This window comes from Pleuronectes platessa, chromosome 17 (genome assembly GCF_947347685.1).
Source record: "Pleuronectes platessa chromosome 17, fPlePla1.1, whole genome shotgun sequence".
NCBI classification, from domain to species: Eukaryota; Metazoa; Chordata; class Actinopteri; order Pleuronectiformes; family Pleuronectidae; genus Pleuronectes; species Pleuronectes platessa.
In genome coordinates, this window is record NC_070642.1 from 19363055 (window position 1) to 19385600 (window position 22546).

Here is a 22546-nt window from a genome sequence, read left to right on the forward strand (position 1 = left end):
CAAACGAAGTTCTCTGCCCTCTGCATGACTTGTGTTATTTCTGGACAAAGCCGAGGCCACATCATCATCGCTGAAGACGAGCGGGTCAAGTGGGTAAAAATGGAAGAAGGAGTATGAAAAGAGGAAGAGGAAAGGACAGAACCCTCAACCGTAGAGACGGCAAAGTGGACCGCAAAGGGCTGGACCGTTGGCCGACTTCGCCTGAGCTGGCCCAGCATGCATTGTCCCTCTCTGACCATTATGGACGTAAGTGCTTTAAACAACCACAAAATGAAAGACTAGTGTGTTTCTCTGTGATTGAGGGAGCTCAAGGACATGGCTGGACGTAGGCTGGTCAACAATCAACCAAGACGACATCCTGCTGGGAATCCGAGGAGCCGTACGGCTGCATGGAGCCTCTGTGGCTTCTCAGAGGCCGAGCTGGAAAACAAGGAGGAAACTCCCCAAAACACAGGGCATTGGAGAATACTCATAATTACATGAATGCCCGTGTACAAGAAAAAACTGAATGAAAGGCAAAGAGACGGCCGTGGAGAATGAGGAAGAGAGTGGAGGGAGAGGAAGGAAAGGCACACAAAGAGGAGTTTGCCCAAGTGTGTTGATAGGAAAGAAAGGAATTTCCCTGCCCCCCTTTCTCTTTCTCCTCTTTAGTACAGAGAGAAAAGTGAAAAATGCCATATTTTGTAATTGAGATCAATAATTCTCCCTGTACTGTTTCTGATGGTGTCATTATCCTCCCACCCTTTTTTGTTATCTCTTCACAGAAACATTAAGACCCTGTGTGAGAAGGCAACATAATTAACAACGAGCTGAGGAGGAAGAGGTGGGGAAGCAGAAGATTGTGTGTAGAGGCAGCGTGAAGGCTGTCACATTTGGAATCTCAGGAGAGGAAGACGAGCTGCTGCAAAGAAAATATGACACTGGCAGACGAGGAGGCAAAAACAACACAAACGTCTGGATACCTGCCACCTCAAGGATTTAGAAATATGGATAAATATGGATGATTTCTTTCCAACCTCCCTCCATCAATGGTGTGTCCTCACGTTTCTCCCATTAACACATGAGGTCCCAGCATCATGATCAGGAGTAAATACATTTGCATTTCTAAAAGATGATTTAATCTATTTCCCTTGTTAATCCACTGAATGTTAACTGTGCAGATTCAAGTATTTCACAACAAGATGTATTCACCTGTTGACCCCCGTTCTGCTCCTCCCCCTTCCTCCATTCTTGACCAATTGGGAGTGGACTTTCCACTGGACCCGCCCTCGCCGACCACCACTCGTCTCTCCGAAAGCATCGGAGAATGGCAGCTGCTTGCAAACCTGGTAAACGAGCAAACGTGTACAAAATCAGAAATACTACTTTTTTTAAATAAGCTTTCGGTACGTTTATGATTATCGAAAATGTACTTCTACACTGATTTGACCGGCAATTGAACACATTTGAAGCAAACTTAATAATATATGAATTAGTTGACTTTAACTGTCTGTGTTGAAATTAATGAATCATCCTTTTAAATCGAAAGGACGTCTTTATTATCCCCTAAAAAGCACCTCAATAAGTGACTAAATGCAACACAAAAAAATTGTTTTAAAACTAAAGGGGGAGTTTGTTTTTGCTTTTTTGATGATACATCATCATCTTCATTTAAAAATTGTCTAAAACAAGCCACAAACAAACAAACACAACCCCAATGGCTCCTCTCACTTACTGCTCGGGCATGGACTTCTGTCTCCAGTGAGCAGAGCTTCCGGACGCGTCACTGGAACAGGACAAGTTGCTCGGAGAGCTTCGATTGTGAGGGGAACGACCCAACGCCAGGGAGGAGACCAGGCTGTAGCTCTCACTGCCCGGAGACATCCTGGTATACATACAAACACACACAGACACAGGAACTCTAAGGATTTACAGGCACTTGGAGGTAGAGTAACTTAAGGAAGATGAAATAAACAAAGCAAAAAGCATTGAACTAGAAGAATGTTCACAGGAAATTCCATTGATCTCTCCAGTTCCCACACAGTCTGGATGAAAAAAACATCATGAATACTTTACACTTTCCACAGAAGAAAGTCAGCTACGTAGCCAACAGCTGTCTTATAAAGTTTTTTTGAAAACTAGCTTAAGGAAACAAAATAGACCCTATAAATATTCATGATAAAATTGATGATTCAAAAATACCTATGACTTCCACAGCCCGTGATAGTTCTGGCCTTACTTACTTTCCAGATTTGTTTTTGTAAACCTTTCCCACACTCCCCCCAATAGATTATAATTGTGATCTTCCACATTTCAAAAGCACACAGGCTCTAACCGTTTGGTGTCCAGGGGTCGGCCATCGCTGCTCACGCTACGTGGGATGACCCCGCCCCTCTCCAGCCTCTCGGCGGACAGGGTCTTCCCCACGGAGCTACCCAGGCTGATGGCCCGGTTGGGCGTGTGGGGCTGAGGCGAGGCGGTCAGCGACTGCTGAGGGCTGCTGGACGTCCTCTGCCATTTGTTGTTGTTGTTACGGAAGGGGAACTTGTATTCGAAGGATCCACTATCGCTGCTGCTGCCCTTGTATTCAGACACAGGCATCCGATAGAGCTCCGAGCAGCCTCTGCAGAGGGGGAGGAAAGAAGGCAGTGAGTGACAAACTTAGGAAACTTTTTCCTTATAACTTTTTCTTTACAAAATAACACCACTGAACTTTTACAACAAAATAACCTCTAGACTAGTGAGAAGTGTCTGGAATAAGAATTTCAAGGGAACAAATGATGCCTTCTAAAAAATCTCCCATCCTGCCTACCTGCGTGGAGTGGCATCTTCATGTGGTGGGATGATAACAACTCGCACTGTCACTGAGGTCCGCAGGAGGTCAATCATCTGCTCATGTGTCAGTGTCGCTACAGCAACTTTACAGATTTCCACCAATCGGCTTCCCTGCCGCAGTCCTGCCTGCCAGGCGTAGCCGTACGGCTCCACCTAGTAAGTGTCAAAGTTTGTTTGTAAACATATGCCACCGAAATATGAATAGTGTATTTTCAGAAGAGCATGTGGGTTATGTGTGGAGAAATACCTCAGCCACGATGCCTTCGTAGTTCACGTGGAAGCCAAGCTGCCCCAGGCCATTTCGACGAAGTGTCATCTCTGATGTCTCACAGCCTTTAGTCAGGAACTAAACACCAGGGGGGAAGAGTGGTAAACAACGAGAGCATGAGAGCAGGAGTGAAAGAACCGATCAGAGCATAGCTGATGAAAAAGAGCCAAAAACAGAAGAGAAAGGGGGAAAGAGGAGCAAAGGGAAAGAACTGAGGAAAGAAATGAGGGCAACATCCTCCTCCTCCTCCTCCTCCTCCTCAGTGTCAGTCACTTGTTGTTCAGAACAACTTTTAATAGAACACTGGAATTAATCCATTCAGAATCTACATGCAGGTACGTGTACAGATTCAGTCCATATGAAGACATGCTTCCTCTTTTAGGTGGAAGAGATTCTTTTGAAACAATTAAGTTCATTCCTAAGAGATTTACACACGTAGATAAAGATGAGTTAGTGCTTCAGCCCTTCAGCACTAGTGGCTCACCTCTCACCAGATATACACACATGTGCATTCACAGGATCTTGTAGGGAAACTTCAAACTTTTTTGAACTCATGGAAACATGAGACCCTTGGCACCCAAGCAGGTTGGAGGAGCACTGCAGAAAGGATGATTCCTTTTTTTTTTTTTTTAACGAGTCTCAGGTGAAAAAAGTTTATATATTCAAGTTCTTTAGGACACGGCTCGCATCACTTCTCTAACCGCAGGGGGCAATGAACAAATTAACAAAAGGATATGGATAAAACCGATTCACAATCTCAGCTACTTCTAACGTAGTCTCAACTCTCTGTACTCCCTCTCTCTCACAGCCTCTGTTGACACGCATGCATTTCTCCGTCTGAACAGGGTGTTAGCCAAAGCTCAATAGAAGCCACACATCACAGGAAAGCGTGAATAAATCACGGTGCAGACTGGCACCTGACAGGAATTGTTATGATGCTCTGTCATGTCTCTGAATGTGTGCGTGGGAGAGGAAGAGAGTACAAGAAAAAAATAGGGAACGATGAAGCGCAAACAAGAAAAAAAGAAAGAGAGTAAAGAGATGAATGAGAGCGAAATAGCGAGAGAGGGACTCACAGAGAGAGAAGAACAGAGAGAGGGACAAGTTCCACAAAGCAGGAGGCCCAAGGCTGCTTCCCTTCCTCTCTCTGGCACAGAGGAGCGGCCAAATGATTGAAGATTAATGCCAGAAATATAAAAATGCCACATGAAAGTCGTGCATTTCTTAGTCCTGAGCCAAATAAATATGTTTAAATGCATGTTTGCAAAATCGTAAAAAAAAATGGTGGATTCAATCCAGGTTACATAAACCATCACATCTCTCTGGCTCACTCACTGACACAGTTTGGATGGGGGGGGAGGGGGGGGGGGGCTGAGGAAATGAATGTAATCTAAAGCTCTGACGATTACATAAGAACACACCTTTTCTTCTAACCAGTTACCATGGAAACAGCAAAGGAAGAGCTAGCATCACTTCGCTGTGTGTGTAGGTGTCCGAGGCATTAGGAGAATGTTGTCCAGAGGTGTTTCTGAAACTCCCTCAATAAGCAGAGACCAGAAATGAGACAGCAGCTTTGGCATGGACACGGACACGGACACGGACACACACACACACACACGGTTGTCGCTCTGGCAGACCGACAGCCCACAGTGAAAGGCAGGAGACACGGTGAGTGAGCCAGGTAATTGATCAATGGCAGCCAACAGCATCTTAGTCCATTGATTTGGTTTCTCTGCACCTGCTCGAGGTGAATGAACATTTCTTTTGTCTTATTAAAAGTCTGGTTCAGTGATGCTGCTTGAGAAGTGACAGCTTTTAGGGCAACAAGGACGAAATTGCATTCATTAATTTCTCTTGAAGGTTTCTTGACACCAACTGAACTAGTGTCATGGCAATAAACACGAGTGTCAATATATAAAATTATTTTGAGAAAAAACATGACTAGCAGGGAACAGTTTTTTCTAAAGCTCATTTTCTAACCCTGCACTCTACCATTGGACTTATATTATTCATTGTGTGTGTGGGTCTTCTTACCTCTAGACGTTTCACCACCTCTTTGAAATCCTCAGTGTTATTACTGATACTCCTCAGAGACACACTTTCTCCCCGCTCATAGAAAATCCGCAAAGACGCAGGGCTGCTCGGCATCCAGCCAATCACGTCCTTAGTGGCACAGTTTAACACCACCGCCTTGGCGTCCTGGTCCAACAAGATGAGAAAGTCATTGGAGATGGCGAGGAGAGCCTCCAGTTCTCCTCCAGTCCCGTGATCCTCAGCGTGTACCAGCCAGGTCACCGCCCCCAGGCTGCGCAGCTCCGCCCCTACATAGGGCCGGCTCTTCTCCTTTTTCTTGTGAGCCAATGAGATGAAAGGAAACTTTCCCGAGGGGTCGATGGGCGTGCTCGTGGTGTGGCGCTCGGCCAGGTCACGCAGGTACTCCTGGCGAGTCCGGGTGGCCATCGCGCGGAACTTCTGTGACTTGCAAGCAGCGTTTTCCGCATTAACGACCTTGGCCAGCAGGAAGTCCCGGAACACGGAGGACTTGGGGAAGGTCACGCCCTCTGGGATAGGTGGGCCGAAAGATGGCACATCTTTGGAGCGGGTGACTGCCACACTGAAAGAAAAGAAGAAGAAGAAAATGAGGGAAGAGGGAAAGAAGTAGGAGAAAGAGAATAATTGATCCAGATCTGCAACCAAATTAAGCGTTTCTCTTCAGACACCAATGATCCGATGCCTTAGATTCAAGGATTTTTATACAAACTAAATCAAGACACATTGTGAAACATAGACAATGTTTCCTATTAAGCATAATGCCTAAATCTCAGGAATTTAAAATAACAGAAAAGTGGTTAAGGTGTCAGAGTTATGTGTCTAAATGCTATTGTCTGGAGGTAATAAGCATTTGCTGCCTTTTCCTTATGGTCCTTTTCCATGTCCTATACCTCCCTGTTTTTGCTCCTCTCCACCTCACTTCTCCTTTCATTAAGTCCCTGGAATGCCCATGTGAGTCTGTTTGCCTTGTCTGGTATGTCAGGAACTCAGCTATGCAGCCACGGAGAGGAAGGAGAAGAGAGGAGGTGGAGGAGGGGGACGAGGAGGACGAGGGGAGACTGCTACTCCAAATCTCCTGCCCAAAGCCCAAGAAAACCCAGAGTGAGAAAAGAGGAAGGCGTGACTGGGAGAGAGAACCATGAGGAATGACTGCTCACTGGAAAAAAACACAGCTACGTGTGAGATAAACAGACTCGTGTGTAAATCTTTCAAACATTTTGGAAGGAGTTAATGAAAAGAGCGTGTTCTGAAAAGGCTGTTTGTAATGCCTAGAGAGCAGGGGTCAGTACATGGGTCACCTGACTCAATGGGCTCCATCACAGATCCTTACTCAGGTGATAATTTCAAGCTGTCAAGAGTGGCACTGGAAGTCGGAGCCCTCATCCCACTCGCTGCCCCCCCCCCCCGCTGATATGCATCAGCACACAAGTTGACACCGGGATTAATCGCTTTGTCTAATAAGCAACTGAAGTCAACACGTCTCCCACATACTTCTAAACATACCTTAGAGACGCACCCTCGCGGGGGGGATTGTGTGGTGTTCAATTATACGAACCGTCAAATTTTTTTGACACCTCATTTCCCACCTTTCCTTATTTGTGGCAGACGAAAGTAAGAGTGGAAACATTTATTATTCCAGGCTGAAATTGCCTCTGATAGAGAAAACAACCCTTATACAGCATCTTGCTGATAGATAAATGGATACTGGGAATACCCAGAGTAGATTTTCCACATGGAATATGCACAGAAAGTCTTTGCGGGATTATTAGATCTACGTTCATCAGATCCCCAGAAATACAATATGGCAATTATCTACTAAACAGATTCTTATTTCAATTGTAAAAGTTACACGTCAACTGTCGTATTACACTTTCAGTAGCATTCAATGAATCCCTGAAAAATGTAGATTGACAGCCCCGACACAAGTAAACGACTCACAAGATAATATTCGCCTGCATCACTGTCAAAGACAAATGAATCACGCAGGATATTTTCGAGAGGAGCAGCAGCAGCAAAGTGGTTGTAAGTGGGCCGAACCAGTGATTAAAATAAAATGTGACCTTTTATTCGTATTCTTCACCATGGCTACAAACACCTCACACAGAACGAGTGGCTGGAGCTCTACAAGTACTTCTACTGATCTCAAACACCTGTGAATCAGTCAACCAGAGACCTGTGACTCACTCAGGACAAAAAGAGGTGATGGATGGAGAGGGGTGAAAGCCGGAGAGCAAATCAGAGAGAGCGTGGAAAAAAAAAACACGAGTGATAAAACAATAGAGGGGCCGAATGGGAAAAGAGGGTGAGGGTGACAGAGGCGGAGAAGAGAGGGGAACAGGAGAGTGCAGTGCAGTGGGGGCTGCTGTTGTGTGATCCTCGTGGCAGGAGGTTTGGCAGTAAAAATGAAAGAGTGCATTCCTGCGGTTTCACTGATTTGTGGTCTTATAAATATCCATTGTGTGGGCAGCTCTGCTCCTCCAGTATCCACAACCTGCTGCCCACTGCGCCAGGGCAAGAAAAAGAACATATCAATACCAATTGGAGTGGGAGGAACAGAGGTGTGTGTGTGTGTGTGTGTGTGTGTGTGTGTGTGTGTGTGTGTGTGTGTGTGTGTGTGTGTGTGTGTGTGTGTGTGTGTGTGTGTGTGTGTGTGTGTGTGTGTGTGTGTGTGTAAGTGAATATGGGGAAAGAACACATAACATGTTTTTGTCTACTTGTCACGAGTAGTCGTCCAAGGCTAAACCATTTATGTTATACTGTGTTACCAGTTAGGTGTGTGGAGCAGATTTTGTGCTCTAAAGCATTGGTGTAATACGTTAATTGTTGCATTAAACTCTTAACATATGTGTTTGTTTCTGCCAGCAGTGAAGCAATGTATAAGGTCACTCCTTCTCAAATAAAAGATCACATTATTTAAGATTATTTGAGAGGAGTAGGGACTGCAGCCACATTTGAGCAGCGAGTAAAAAACAAAGAACATGTGCTTTGGTTTACTACAGTTGGTGAGAAAACTGTCCCATTTGGGAAAAATCCATGTGTTGCTGGATTTATCAAGAAGTTGGCAAGATGCATGACTGAAAGAGGCCAGGCTGCACTTAAATCTGTTGAATCTCTTGACCTACTGACAATAAAGTGGGAAGATACTTGTTTATTAAACAAGAAACTAACTAGAAGCTCTTTCACTGGACATGTTCTTATTCCCTGTGACACTGTGCTCAGTGTGAATTGTAATGTTTTCACTCGAGAAAACCTGACTCACGTTTGTGAATCACAGAAGTAAAGTGTATCTGCTCCACAGTCACTCTGTTGCAGAACTTGTGCGCGCGTGTTGTTGCGCGGTAACGAAGAAGCCCCACGGGGGATGATTAAGACCTAACACAATGTGCTCAGACAGCAATTAAAACAGCCATTAGCAGGAGATAGAGGACGGCTCATGGGCGCCAGATACCAGAGAATGACAGAAAACTAGATAACAAGCCCGAGACAGGAGTGAATGGAGAATGAAATGTCCTTCACAGCTGAGCAGTTTTAAACAGGAAATAGAGGCAAGGCATTTCTTATAAGTGACTCCGGGATGGCACATTTTATTTCACATTACACATCTCTGACGATGGTGGTCATAAATCATGTGCTGCAGAGAGGGGCTCTAAGAGCCACGACTGCAAAACCAACGACACACTCGAGCCGACAGATAAGAGCATTATTGTTTCAGAAGTGATGGAAAGTGAGTCATGAGAAGTTGAGTGCATTCTATATATGGTTATTGAAAAATGTATGTATAACAGCAGCCCGGATATGAAATGAAACATTAAAAGGGAATAATAGGTTGAAAATGCACCATGTTTCAATACAAAAACTGTACTTTTATTTTACTTGTTATGTTTTACTTGAATTTCCATAAACTACGAATCAAAGACACATTTTTTAACACTTAACCTCGGCTTTCTGACTAATCTAATTGAATCTAAAAGCTTGCAGATAAGACTAGTGGAGAGCCAGGGACTCACCAGTCGTGCATTGCTGATGCTTCAAACAACCCATAATTCAGCAGTCTCTAAATTAAATACACACACTTAGCAAAGTAAGTGTGGTGGTGTTGAGTCTCACCTGTAGGAGCTGTTGTCAGAACAGGGATTGTGTGCCCGCACAATCACAAAGACATGCTGGAAATGTGAGCGGATGTTTTTAGGGGTGAACGGAAGTGCCCCCGGTTCTTGGAACACGATTGTGACGATATCATTTCCAATATGGCGCTTCCGCAGTAACTGGAAAAAAAAAAAATCAAGAACAGCAGGAGACACTAAAGTTAGATTATCGTTATATGGGGGGGGGGGGGAATGCAACATTCTCTGTTTGTTTGATGAACCTACCTGTTGCTTGTTGTTGGGTGTGTAGGGCAGCATGGTAGACACATGGAGCATGATCTCATAGTCCTTGTACGTGGTGTACATGGAGTGGGTGCCGGTCGAGTCAGCTGAGGGATTAGAACCACAAGTGAATTCCTCATAGTCAAAAATAGACCTCATCTAATTTCACTGTTTATGTGTTCTTTGAGAATATTATGTGAAAAGAGGTTGACATGACATTTAATATACTAATTTAGAATCAAATCTTTCCTTTTTAAACCAGAAACCCTATTTTACATAAATAACTATTGCCATCATGTGTAGAGATGTGTTTGTAACAGGTCCAGGACCACTGACACACAACAACATTCTCTTTTAAATGACCATTCTACGCTATGGTTATGTTCCCCCTGTTCTACTGCTGCCAGCGCCGATCAGAAGTGTTTTCTGAGCACTTAAGAGGCTCCGGTTGTACAGAGAGCTGCTGCATGTTAATCACCTCCTCCACAGTCCATTGATGCACTCTGAGAACAGAACCGTCACAAGGTGTTTAAAAGGCCATTCTCAACCTGGCTGTGTTATCTCAATTAATTACCAATCCTTCAAAAGGGGGCTGCTTTGCATGGTGGTATTTAATTTACTAGAGTTTCCTGAAGGTTGAGTTATGTCCTACAAAAAGTGACTTGCCGTTTTCTTGACTCTCAAAGCATTGTGAGGATTAATTTGACTGATTGAAGGATAGTATGGATTAGAATATCACAGGTTTGAAGAGGCAGACGACAGGGGGAGTAGAAATTGTTTGTAGAAAGCACAGAGAAGCAGATACTAATGTCGTAGTTTCTTACAAACTGCAGCCCCAAGCAATTAGTGATTCAGATAATATGAATATTACATTGGATTTTCAAAGGCACTAAACATCCTCATCATGTCAGTGCTGTTGGTCGCCTCACGCGTGCCTCAATCCATCAAACGATAAAAGCCAACTGAACTCAAGACTCATTCAATCAATGAGAACTGTTTAGTGTGTCAATCTGCATTAGCCCCCCCCCTGCTGTGGATCAGGCATTGCGTTTCAGGGTCAGTGTAACACTATCTGCTGCTTTTTCCCAACCTGTGATTCCTGTGTGTGTACATACTCTTTGTGTCCAGCTGAGCTCGGTACTTGGTGAAGCCTTTGAGCCGAACCCTCTCCCCCAGCAGATGTAGGAACTCCTCCAGTGCAGGGCCGGCTGATTCGTTGTTGTACATCTCCTCCTCGCTGCACTGACCCGCCATGCAGTACATCACCCCCACCTTCCGCTGGAAACTCAGCTGTAAAAGAGAACAACGATTATTGCCATGAAAAGGGGAGACGTGTGTCTTACTGCGTAGAATTCATGTCTGAATCACCACGTTGACATTTTAGGTAGAATTCATGTTGGCATTCTACCAAAAACCACTTTGGGTTGCTCTACAATGATCGCGGTGCAATTTTCCAGAGAAATCCTGCTGACATTCACAGAGGTGCAGCTTTGGATGATGGCATCAGGGAGAGCGAGTATCAAAGAGCTTGTTTTGTACTTCTAAAAACTAAATAATATTCAAATAATATAAACGCAAAATGACGTTAATTTGATGTTCACAGTACAAGTAAATTACCCATTTTGATGATCATTAGGATGATGAAGAGGAAAATATTACGTCTCAATAATACTGGAATCAATCAACTTCTCCCAGTACCATTCAGTTTGCTCATTGGTTCTCCTTACCCCCTGCTCGTCCAGCTTCATCAGCTGCTCGGTGACCTTAGGTGTGTTGAGCGCCAGCCGCAGGCAGTGAGCGTTCAGCTCTGGTACCAGGAACTCCAGCACCTCTTTGAGAGGCAGGCCTCGAGCCAGGCCGTGCTTGGATGTGGAAGGTACTGCGTCCTCCAGGATGGAGCCTCTCAGGGTGTTTAGCTGGACACAGCAACAGACAGAGGGGAAATAACAGAGAAATTGGAAATGAAAGGATAACTGCAACATCTTTTCATTATTAAATCGAGATAACAACACTTAAGTATAACTTGCGGTAAAACTGTGGTTCAACAACTGAAACAAAGGCAACACAAAAATTAGACAATAATTTACACTTCATACTGTTTTGTAACTCATTCTCCACAACAGCTTTAGTTAATCATCATGTTTTTAGTGACGTAAATTCTCTGATATTCTTTCTTGTTCTTTATAACATTTGTGTGGACCCAAGGTTAAATCTTACAGTCAAAAAGCCTTAGAATAAAAAAAAAACTTTTGTGCCATGAAAAGAAGATTCTCCACAGACCAGAGTTGTGCATTCGCTTGGTGACTGTGACAGAAAGTGATTAAGTTTAAACTTAGAGGTCCTTCCCTGTTTCTGAAAACAACAAAAGCAAAACTATCTCTCCATCCATAAGTAGAAAAATAGTGGGTCTATGTTCGGAAAGCTGCAAGGAGCCCTGGGGTGAGACCTAAAGGCATGTGCAATTAAATTAAATTTGCAGTATAAGATGCGTCCTCAGGCTAAAACAAACTCAAGGCTTCCAGGAATAACATCCATGAATAAATCAATAGGGCAGTAGAAGGACCAGGACCTGAATATCTACCAGGAACAAATAAACACAGCTGGATATACACAGTGGTCCCATGGCTCTTAAGAAAAACTTATAAATATCTATGTTTTTGTGTTTGTATGTCTTCATGAAGTGTTTTGCCGACTCAACGTTTGTGCCAAAACCCTCAGGGTTAAACAAACCGATGAACAGAAGCGATCCTGCTGACGTGAGGACAATTGCTGTCCTCAGTGGACACTGGACTTATCTCTCCCAACATCAGTTTGTCTCACTCACTGCCACAGACACACAATGATACAATATATCTATACCTGCCCAGATCCCCGCTCTAAATGTGGTAATTAAAGTGGAGAGAGGGTGGCAAAAGAAGGGAATAGAATAGAGGAAAACATGGCACGGTAGGTCCTGCGTCATCCCAAGAGATTGGAAGGGTTATTACTCATGGCGCACTTCAATACAAGAGCAATGCTTTTCCTTCGACACTCCAATACCTTTGGCGCTATTTTAGTCTTGTTTAGCTGCAAAACGGCACAGCTCAGTCCTTCACACATGAAGGCTGACAAAGATGGTAGGTGGGCGTTCAGCTCAGGGAATGAGGACATGGATCTCTGGCTCTAGCTCCTACAGGAGGAAATGGCAGAAGGGCTAAAGGGATTCACAAAAGAATCCCTCTCGGCGCACTGGATATCCAGCATTGTGAATAAATTACAAATAAAATTAAACTTGGAGATCAGGAATGGAGGCAGTGGGGTCTAAGGTCTTCAGCTGTATCCGACAACCTTGAGATGAAGCTTGTATAACATCCCCCCCAACAAGCTCAGGCACCGGTTCTATATCATCACTCCTACACAATATGAACTCATAATAGCTGCTCAATGACATCACTCGGTACAGAATGTACTAAATATTTGTGAATGTGTGAACATCCACGGCTCCACAGGGAAAAGCTACAAATAACTTACATCCTAGTGAAAGGAAACACTAATAAAACAAATCAAGCTGATAAAACACAAATGTCAGAGAATCCTGTGTCCATGTACCTCGCTCATTCTGAAGATGACCCTGAAGTTGTACTGTTGGCCATGCTCCTTGTGTTCTTCCAGCTTCTCCCTCCTCAGACTGACTGCCACTGGACCCAGGTTCTCGTCTACACCCAGATAGTTCCAGTGTTCTGGGGGGGAGAAGGGAGGGAGTTGATGCAGGAACGGATACAAACGTTTGACGTTAAAAAAGAAAAAGCCCAAACAGCTCCGTTTCTTCTTACCTCTGAGGTAGAAGTACTTTCTGTAGTAATAGGCACCAAGGTCCACATGCTCCACGATGTATCGCTTGGACCTGTCGGCATGCTGACTGGGCCCGTCCTTCGGAGCCTCCATAACGGCCACACCAGCGTTGGTAAAGTGAGTATTGAGGATGGCATCCAGCGGTCCTTCCTCTGTACTGCCAGAAGAACTGCTTGAACTTCCACCACTGCCTATGCTGCCCTGCTGAAGGATGAAAGATAAAGTAAAGTTAGCCGACAAACATTTGATCTAAAGCCATTTTCATTTTCAGTGCATCTCCTGAATACAGAAATCTTTTAAACGATCTCTTATCTTTCAGTTTTCAAAATGCCCAGAAAAAATGGACTGTGCAATCTGAAGATTAAAAGTAAGAGCTTCAAAGAGATCTTTTCAGGAATCAGAACAAATAACGGCGCATATATTTTTGATTTAAATATACTGTGATGGCACCAAACCTACCTGTTTAGCAGGAGAGATGTTCCTCTCCCGCTCTCCACCAATCTCATTCCTGAAACAGGGGCAGCTGAGCACCAGATCGTTGCTTTTGTCATCACCAGGGTCTAAGGCAGGGTTAGCATTATGTCCTCCTGCTCCCTCCTTGCTCAGCTCCTCTTGCGAGCCGCACGGTGACCCATACCCTCCGCTCTGATTGGAGGAGAGGGAGGATGTGGCGGAAGCGGAGGCAGCAGCAGCAGCAGAGGCACCCGTTGTGGTGTTCTTCCGTTTCGCCCCGGACTGACGACTTTGGATTGCCTCATTGAGGTCGAAGAGTAGAGACTGAATATCAAAATGGGCAAAGCCTCTCTGGCACACCCATGGTTTTGGAGGTGGGCCACTTTCATCTCCTTTGCCCCCATCTTCAGCATCGGATCCAGCCCTTGACGTGTCCCCCTCCACCTTAACGCTGCGCAGCTTACGAAATATAGACTCTCCACCCGTCTCTGACTTTGACCTCCTTTTTAAGTGCTTCTCTCGTTCCTTCAGCCGACTGGCAGGACTTCCTCTGGCTGGCCCTAATGGTCCGTCTGGCAGGTCAAGTGCAGCCTGTTTTATGGGGGCCACTGTAAGGAGCTCCGTGAGCCTCTCTGGAGCTGGGCTTCGCTGATCAGGGGCCTCAGAGGACTGGTATCCCTTTAGCATGTCAAAGAAACTTTCTCCTGACACTCCATGTTTATCTATGGAGGACGTGCTGCCATACTCACGGTGCATGGGTGTCCACCCTGAAAAAGACCAGCCCTCATTGCCGTCGGCGTCCAACTCACTAATAGTTATATCACTGTTACTGCGCTGGCGGATGCGCCTCATGCCTTTGCGGGGCGAGCCCAGATAGCCATCTGGTGAAAGGAAGCGATTGTCCTTTCCTTTGCTGTGCATCTTATTCTTTAGTGTGTTGTGGATGTTGCGCAGCATGGACGAGTCCTGCGGGCTTATGAGGTGGCCGAGCTTAGCCGACAGATTGCTGTGGGCTGTAACAGCTGACACCCCTCCACTTCCACTTCCACTACTACCACTACCGCCACTTCCACTCCCTCCTCCTCCCCCACCGACAAGTCTTTCTCTATCTCCACTTCCAGATCCTGATGAACTGGTGGTGTTGGTGGAGCTGGGGGAGTCGGTTTCCACGGTAATATGCCAAACACCCCCTCCTCCCCCATCTTTCCTTGGCGGCCAGTCAGCCACACGAGCCCGAACCCCCATCTTGGGGACGCCGGGGTTGGTGCCAGGGGGGGTGGAAGAGGAAATGTGGGCGCTCTCGCTGCGGGGTGGAGGCGCCCCTCCATTGGGCAGGCGCAGACGGCGGGTGTAGAACTCATCAGTGGCTGGCACTGAGCCCCCAACCGAGCGCTCTGTCTGAGAGCGCTTCAGACTGGTCATGATGGAGATGGGAGAGGGTGCAGGGAGTGGAGATGGGAAGGAAAGGTAGGGATGGGGTGCTGATGGCTTTAGGTTAGGGTCAACATAATGCCCAGGGAGTGAAGGGATGAGAGTCTTAAGGACACATTTGGTGCTGCAGAGAGAGCAAAGGAAGGGACAATATGAATACTGAGTAAACAACACTCCACAAAATATTTAAAGATCAGTTGTCAAAGAAAATACTGAGCAATAACGTGCAGAAATAAACCACATGCATAGAATGTTAAATACTTGCATCAGTATCACAACAACACCATATTCAAGAAGCGTTACCTTTTGGTAGCTGGAGCTTGATGGCAAAAAAAATTTGATGGTGAGCTCTCACAGCTGAAGTCTCATTGGAGTGAAGTATTCAGTCTGAATCAGCAACTGAGAATACCAGTAAAAAGAGAGAAAGAGAAAGAATGGGAGAGAAATCAAATTATAGGCACTTCAACATCATATCTCATCTTCATCTCATTTCTTCAGTACCCAGCATAATAAAGTAAACCTCAGGAAACTACAGTGTTTCTGTGAAATACAGAACAACGAGGCCTGTGATCTCGTGTTTTTGATTCAGGCAAACAGAACCAAAAATCTAAGTGAAAGACATAATCTAATCTTTAGCTTTGAGAACCCATCCACTTTTACTGCAGTCCACATACAGCACCACTGATAACCAGGCATTTACTTTCATTATGTCAAATATCAGCTAGAAATACCAACAAAATTAAAACCACTTAATACGGCTATGGGCTAATACATCTTGACCTTGAGCAGCTTTTATACATCCCACATTATATGGATTTTACCATAAAAAAGCTAAGGATATCAATGAAATATAGAAAAACACTGTGTATACGAGATCAAAACAAATTGTTTTCTTATTGAGTCAAAAAGGGAATTGAGGGCTATTGCCTTTCACAGCCATGAATGAAATAGCTGAGGGGAGAGCTCAGTTTGCTTTGCTGCGTGTTTGTCTTCTGGTTTGTGCACTACCTCTTTCCTCCAGACCACACTTTGTATCACCATGGAGATAAGGACTTGGACAGTGAGTTTTTTTTGCGAGTGTGTGTCTGTGTGTGTGTGTGTGTGTGAGGGTGTGAAAGAAAATTGGGAGATTGATTCCCTTCCCACAGACCTTGCTGTACTCTACCCCCTCCCTGTATGCTTCACCCAGAGAGAACAGAACGTTATTTGAGTACCGACACGTTACTGTTGATGTATTTAATGTAATTGTAGCCTTAAACAAAGAGGGGTGTAATAGCAGCATTCTGCAACCTCATCACACCACAGTATCTACCTTCCTCTAAAGCGGTTTGTGAGTTTCTCATTTGGGTGTGTTTGAGCAGCATGACATCCTAGTCTGGGATTCAGACTTGGCTCTCACAAGTTAAGTGTTTGAAGTATTAACAGGCGGAAACTCAAAGGTAAAAATTCAAAAGTCTTTCCCATTTCCCAGCGAGCTGTTGGTACGTGTATGTTTGGCTGATGCGGAGATTTCCATTTTGAGAGACACATACTGCAAGCTTATTTTTTGGCAACATTATTGTGATGCTAAAAACACATTTCAGCTTTCTGTTGGAGGTCATATCTAAAAGACAAGAAAACGTAACTGTAAACGTATCTCAAAGCTCATAAGCTGTTATGCGAGTTGTGTCAATTAGTGTATCAGGTGAGCTACGGTCTTCTTGGCAGTGTGTAATAATTCAACAACTTCAATGCCCTCTCAAATGAGAATTTGTACTTTACGACTGAACGAGCATGAACACAGATAAAGAGGGTTTTGTCTGTGCCTGACAATCATTTGTCAAAGTGTAAACATCAAACAACCGTGAAACACTGGCTTCTCCCTGTGGGAAATTGCTTTGATATGACTAGGCTCCAGGTAGGCAGAGTTTACTAATAAGCTGCTTTAGGTACAATAAACGTATTGTTTGACAGTAACAGTAGTACTGTTGTCAATGACAGGGGAAGCAACAAACGCTTTTCATGTATCTTCCCTGCATAAATTGATTAATTTACCTTAGTTGCAATCATATATTTTTCCCCTTGGTCAGCAGCAGTGCTGTCCTCCATTAAAAGCCATTTGCTTCTCTGAAACAACACCCAAATAGTGTATGCTAAATAGCTACCTGCAGAGTGTCTTCTCCTTACTGAGGAGTGTTCTCTAATGAGAGTCGGAGAGAGTGCGAGCGGGGAAGAGAGCGAGAGGGGAAGCGGATTATACTGTATGTCAGACTGGGAGACTGGGAATTGAATCGAATGAATGTGGTGTAGTTTGCCTCTCTGCAGTCACAAAGGACCAATTACTCTGACAGATACTCAGTAACCTTTAGCAGCACCTGAACGGGGTCAATTCCTGAGGTAAATATGTGGCATCATAGCTCAATGCAGCTAAGTGCTGCTGAGATGGTCTGTCGGCACAGTCCACTGGAAAGTGTTAACAGAGGGACTTGTTTGCATCTTACAGATGATGGTGGCAGAGGCTGTTAGCACATTAGGACATAACAAAACCAGAACATATAGTTGCACAACTTATTACTTTTTGCACAACTGCAGTTTTTTTTTCTTTTTCTTTTGTCTCTTTGTTTACATTTATATTGTTCCAATGTTGTTTCAAGATAAAAAGAGGGGAAACTATCCTTAAATAAACTGAAGAATATTTTTGCACCAGCACTTTTCCTTGCAAGACTCCTTCTATTGAAATTGCAGCTCAATTTAACCCAAACTTTATTCCTCACATACAATGAACTGTATATCTGCCATTAGACATCAGCATTAACACACCAACATTTTATAATTACAAAGTAATTTCTTGGAACTTGAGTCTCCCCTTTCCTCAACTCATAGGAAACTATTCAGCCCCTAAAGAGAGTACTCATGAGTACTATGTCATGAGGTCTGATTGCTATGATTCCAGCTTACCATGATGTCATTATTGTTATGCTAGTTGCGGTAGTTCAAACTAATGTAAATAAACCACAATGCTGCTTAGGACTGTTATGAGTCTAAAGGTTGTTACCAGCAGAGGCGTGCCAGTTTGGGTTCTGTGTGAATATGAATCAGATCCAGCGAGTCATACACACCTGAAGTTACAGAGCAGGTGACTGACTTACAGAGGTGAGTGCTGAACAAGGATTGCATCATAGGCTACATTCACACTAATCTCCACAAAAAGTTGAGCACAACAAGCTGATCATCAGGTTGATATGTGTGTGTGTGTGTGTGTATGTGTGTGTTCTTATCCCGGTAAAAAAGACTAAGCCCATGTATCATCTTGTGGTTTACCATTTTAACATAATAACAGAGTGAATCAATGTTCTGCATTGATTAATCAGTCTGTATTGTGGTGGGAGAAAATGAATAGTTTTTTCCCAGGCCTGTGTTTCTTGAAAATCACCACATTGCAATCACACAATGATTATTTAATGAGAGAAATATGAGGGCAGGAGACAAAAGAAAACAACAAAATGAAAGAAGAATCCTTCACCTGTGAGCTAACGTCAACTGCACTGATTCTTCTGATAATAGCACTATTACACCTGTTTCCCCAGACAGGTGAGTCAAGTCAAGTCATGTTTTCGTACATCCAGACAACACACAACTATGTCTCACTGGATTTCACAAGGCCACAGAAACGGTTTCAGACCCAGCCCAAGCTCTCAGGAGAAGAGGAGAAGCTAAGAAAACTTTTCAGACATAATGAAATCCATAAAAAGAAACATTTATGAGTAAATTAAAAAAAGTAGAACCCCTCTTCCTTGACGTTTTGGGAGCTGCAGGTGGTTGAGTGTCACTTACAAACAGAAAGTGACTCAAACTTTGACAGCATGCTAGAAACACCTGCTGCCAAGGGGCTACAGGGCATAGGTGTGGCCGAGGAGAGGAACATCTGAGTGCACGTGGATTCAAGTGGGTGCAAAGTCACTGCAGGTAACACAAAGAACCATGGGAGCAGAAAACAGGAGAAATATCTAGATTGTGACTCAGGCAATTCAGTTTGCACGCACAAGTGTCTCACACAGAAAACAAAAGCGCCAGATGACGAATACTGTTGCATGTCTTTTTTGTTTTTGGACCAAAGTGATCTTTCCCAGGTTCAGTGGCTTAACTGGCTCTAATTGGTTTAATATGTATGTGAATGTAGATGTGAAAACACAGACATCTGTTGTCATATTCAAAGTTAAAATTTTCAAAGACGTAATGCAGGGGCAAGAGTTAATTTAAAAAAATGTAGATTATTATTGATATCAACCAATTTGAACATTTGAATTGTTATAAAGATTTTGGCAACGTAATCCATCCCTTGATAATGATAGTTTGCTCAACACCAACGAAGTACCAAGGACAAAAATAATGAAAGAAATGCAGCTATGTCAAACTTCTAGGGTGATAAAAAGTAAAAGAAACGACCTTGTGTTCCCTAAATGCTCCCCCGCCATCTGAAAAACAAACAGTTTTTCATCTCAGCTTGTCCACGTGTAGCTGAGGAAATGGCAGGCCAAGACACACGGGGAAGATAATGAGAAAAAAAATCAAACATTATTCTCTTTGAAAGCTTCCAGGCGGCAGGCACTCCAACGTGTTGCGAGTCACAGCTCAGAACCTTTCAAAGTGAAATTGTAATTGTGTGGAAAGATAAACGTGCCTCGCTGTTTTTGATCTCTGTGGAGCGTGGCAGTGGGGCGGGGTCTCCTTGTTGGCTCACTGAAACACAAAAAGGGGCTATTTAGCTGCTCTGAAGTCTGCCGTTGTTGTATTTTCCTCTCATGTGTGAAATTGCGAAGGCGTTCTGTGGCACAAGGGCCCCAACTAACACAAAATGGCAAAGGAGGCAGTGAGGGTAGATGAGCAGAGACCAGATGTGAGTGTAGTTACAGTAATTGTCTGTCACACAATAGTGAACTATATGGATTTAGCTATTAGTAACTTTATTTTTGTGGTTCTCCATTTATATTTATTCAGAGCTGTTTCACTGAAAAGGGAACTTCTCTTTTAAGGGGACATCATAGAAGGATCTCATTCACAAAGCTCCACTCATTTCTTAATGGTTGTTAATGGTTTTTGTTGCACTGGTCTGAATAAATGTCATCTCTGTTCATTTAGCGATGACGATTCAATCTGTATTGAACGAAGCGCTGCTGATTCACATCCAGCTGAAATCCCAAACAAATAATTACCAGACGTCACGCTGACTTTAAACCACAGGACAACAGTATCTGGGTCATGTGAGCTCTGATGAATCAGGTCCTCACAGCCAGTTGCCCTCATGACGAGCTGATATATTATTTAGGACCAGCACGGAGGATTTGGGGAAGGTTGGGGTTGAATGGCTGGTAGATGGGTGGAGTGATTTTGCTTGCAGGCTGATATTACAGACAAGTAAATGTGGAACTGCATCATCTCACAACTCAAAATGTCACGCAACCTGCACTTTGAGATTTTATTCTCATATTTGGTCAATAATATTCTCACTGTCGAACTCTGAGCATGTCCTCACTTGTAGTCCTTGTACTGTTTCCAGCAATGCTCTTCCCAATCATATCATGCAACACAGCAAGTCTCACATGTGCTGAAGGCATTGGATGATTTTGAGTATTTTACTGGATGAGAAACACACACATTACATTTGGGAGTGAAAGGTCCTCAAACAACTACTCTGGGATTCTGGGATTTTGTGCCATGCAGAATCTTCTGTCCCACGTCATTCTGCTGAGGAATCCCCATAAGAAAAGATGAGTTCAGGCTGTTCACTCGTCCATGAGACAGACAGGTGGCTGCTCAATGGACCGAATTATGCACAACATAATTTCAAACCATTCCAGTACCACAAATCCTGTGGTTATACAAGGGCAGGCCTAACAGGGGTCAGTACAAATTAAAAGTTTGACTCAAACGTGGTCCAGCTCCATTGAAAAACATTATTTTATTACTTTGTGTACTTTGTATTGTTAAAAGCAAAAGCCTGTCTGGGCTGGTATTTAACTAAAGATCCATTTTTCAAACTTTAGGAAATCAATACCTGCTACTGCACCTTCCTTATTTTAATAAGCTGCAAGAATTGCAAATCTCATTAGGCTTAAGACTCAAGGGGTGCCTGCTTAATTTACACGGCAGACACGTTTTAATTTGGTTTGATTTCAGACAAATCTTTGGTGCTAAATGAAGGTTAAGAACACACTTTAAATCTTTAGTCTCTGTTGCTTTCATTAATTGCCTGAATTAACAACCAGTGATCAAGTTTGGTGTTAAATGATAAATATGAAGCAGGCACTGATAGTGGCTTAAACACAGGAGACATGTGTAGTAGCAAAGGAGCTAATGGGCTTAACTGATAAAAACTTATTAGATAAGAATCTCAGGCTGACCAGCGGTTGATTCTTTCTCTGAAACACCTCGACCTCTTTCTGACATCAACCGCAACACACACACACACACACACACACACACACACACACACACACACACACACACACACACACACACACACACACACACACACACACACACACACACACACACACACACACACACACACACACACACACACACACACACAGAGTGTGTCTCACCTTGTTCACTCCTGGGTGTTTCCATAAAGACAATAAATAAGTAAACAGTGGAGAACACATGCATGCACTCAGGGACACACACACGCACACACACACACACAGAGACTGAATGAGAGTCCTATCTGAGAGGTTACAATCCATTTGCCATAGTGCTTTAGTGCCTAAAAATAAGCAGCTGAAACTAACCAAGCTGCAGTCATCCAGCTATAGGGACATTGTGGGGACAGGCTCCTCAGATTCAGAGGGATTTGCCTGCAGCTGCATGGTGCGTGCATGTGTGAAGGTGCACGCACTCCTCTATCCTCAGAATTGATATCTGTGTGTTACAAGCCCAAAAGATGTCAGATCCTGAATAAATTAAGTCATAATTGATTAAAGATGCATGTTTTTAGCAGGGTCCACAGACTGCACTTGTCCAGACTAGTTAATTAAACGTGGTTAAACTTAACACAAATTCACTGGTACTCGATGACTCTCACAAAATGTGCCTTGACCGAGGTATATAAAAAGTAATGAACCATAAAGAGGCAGGTGGGCAGCTATTAAAATGGCAGGTGACATAATAACGTCGAGGACTCTCTGAATGCCAATTAAAAAGTTTTGTACATCAGTGCCAACCAAACTTCTTGAGAGGATTGAATTTTCATTTAGGAAGTGATTACATGTCCTTGTGCATCCGCTTGAAGGCTGGTCTGACATCAGCACTGAGGTGACTTTGTTCAAAATAAAACCATTAATCAGGTGAA

General features: G+C 43.8%; 1 protein-coding gene across 1 annotated transcript in view; it reads right to left on the minus strand.

The window, feature by feature from the left end:
• The window catches only part of sipa1l1 (signal-induced proliferation-associated 1 like 1), a 57540-nt gene that overhangs the window by 9294 nt on the left and 25700 nt on the right, over window positions 1-22546 (minus strand). Inside the window, exons 4-17 of the mRNA XM_053445501.1 lie at window positions 15520-15615; window positions 13792-15340; window positions 13314-13536; window positions 13090-13220; window positions 11229-11417; window positions 10617-10791; window positions 9505-9608; window positions 9242-9399; window positions 5117-5696; window positions 3062-3160; window positions 2792-2967; window positions 2315-2602; window positions 1715-1864; window positions 1192-1325 (exon numbers count right to left, since the gene is read on the minus strand). Coding sequence (XP_053301476.1) covers window positions 1192-1325; window positions 1715-1864; window positions 2315-2602; window positions 2792-2967; window positions 3062-3160; window positions 5117-5696; window positions 9242-9399; window positions 9505-9608; window positions 10617-10791; window positions 11229-11417; window positions 13090-13220; window positions 13314-13536; window positions 13792-15207 — 3823 coding nt within the window. The 5' untranslated portion in view covers window positions 15208-15340; window positions 15520-15615. The remainder of the gene's footprint in view (window positions 1-1191; window positions 1326-1714; window positions 1865-2314; window positions 2603-2791; window positions 2968-3061; window positions 3161-5116; window positions 5697-9241; window positions 9400-9504; window positions 9609-10616; window positions 10792-11228; window positions 11418-13089; window positions 13221-13313; window positions 13537-13791; window positions 15341-15519; window positions 15616-22546) is intronic.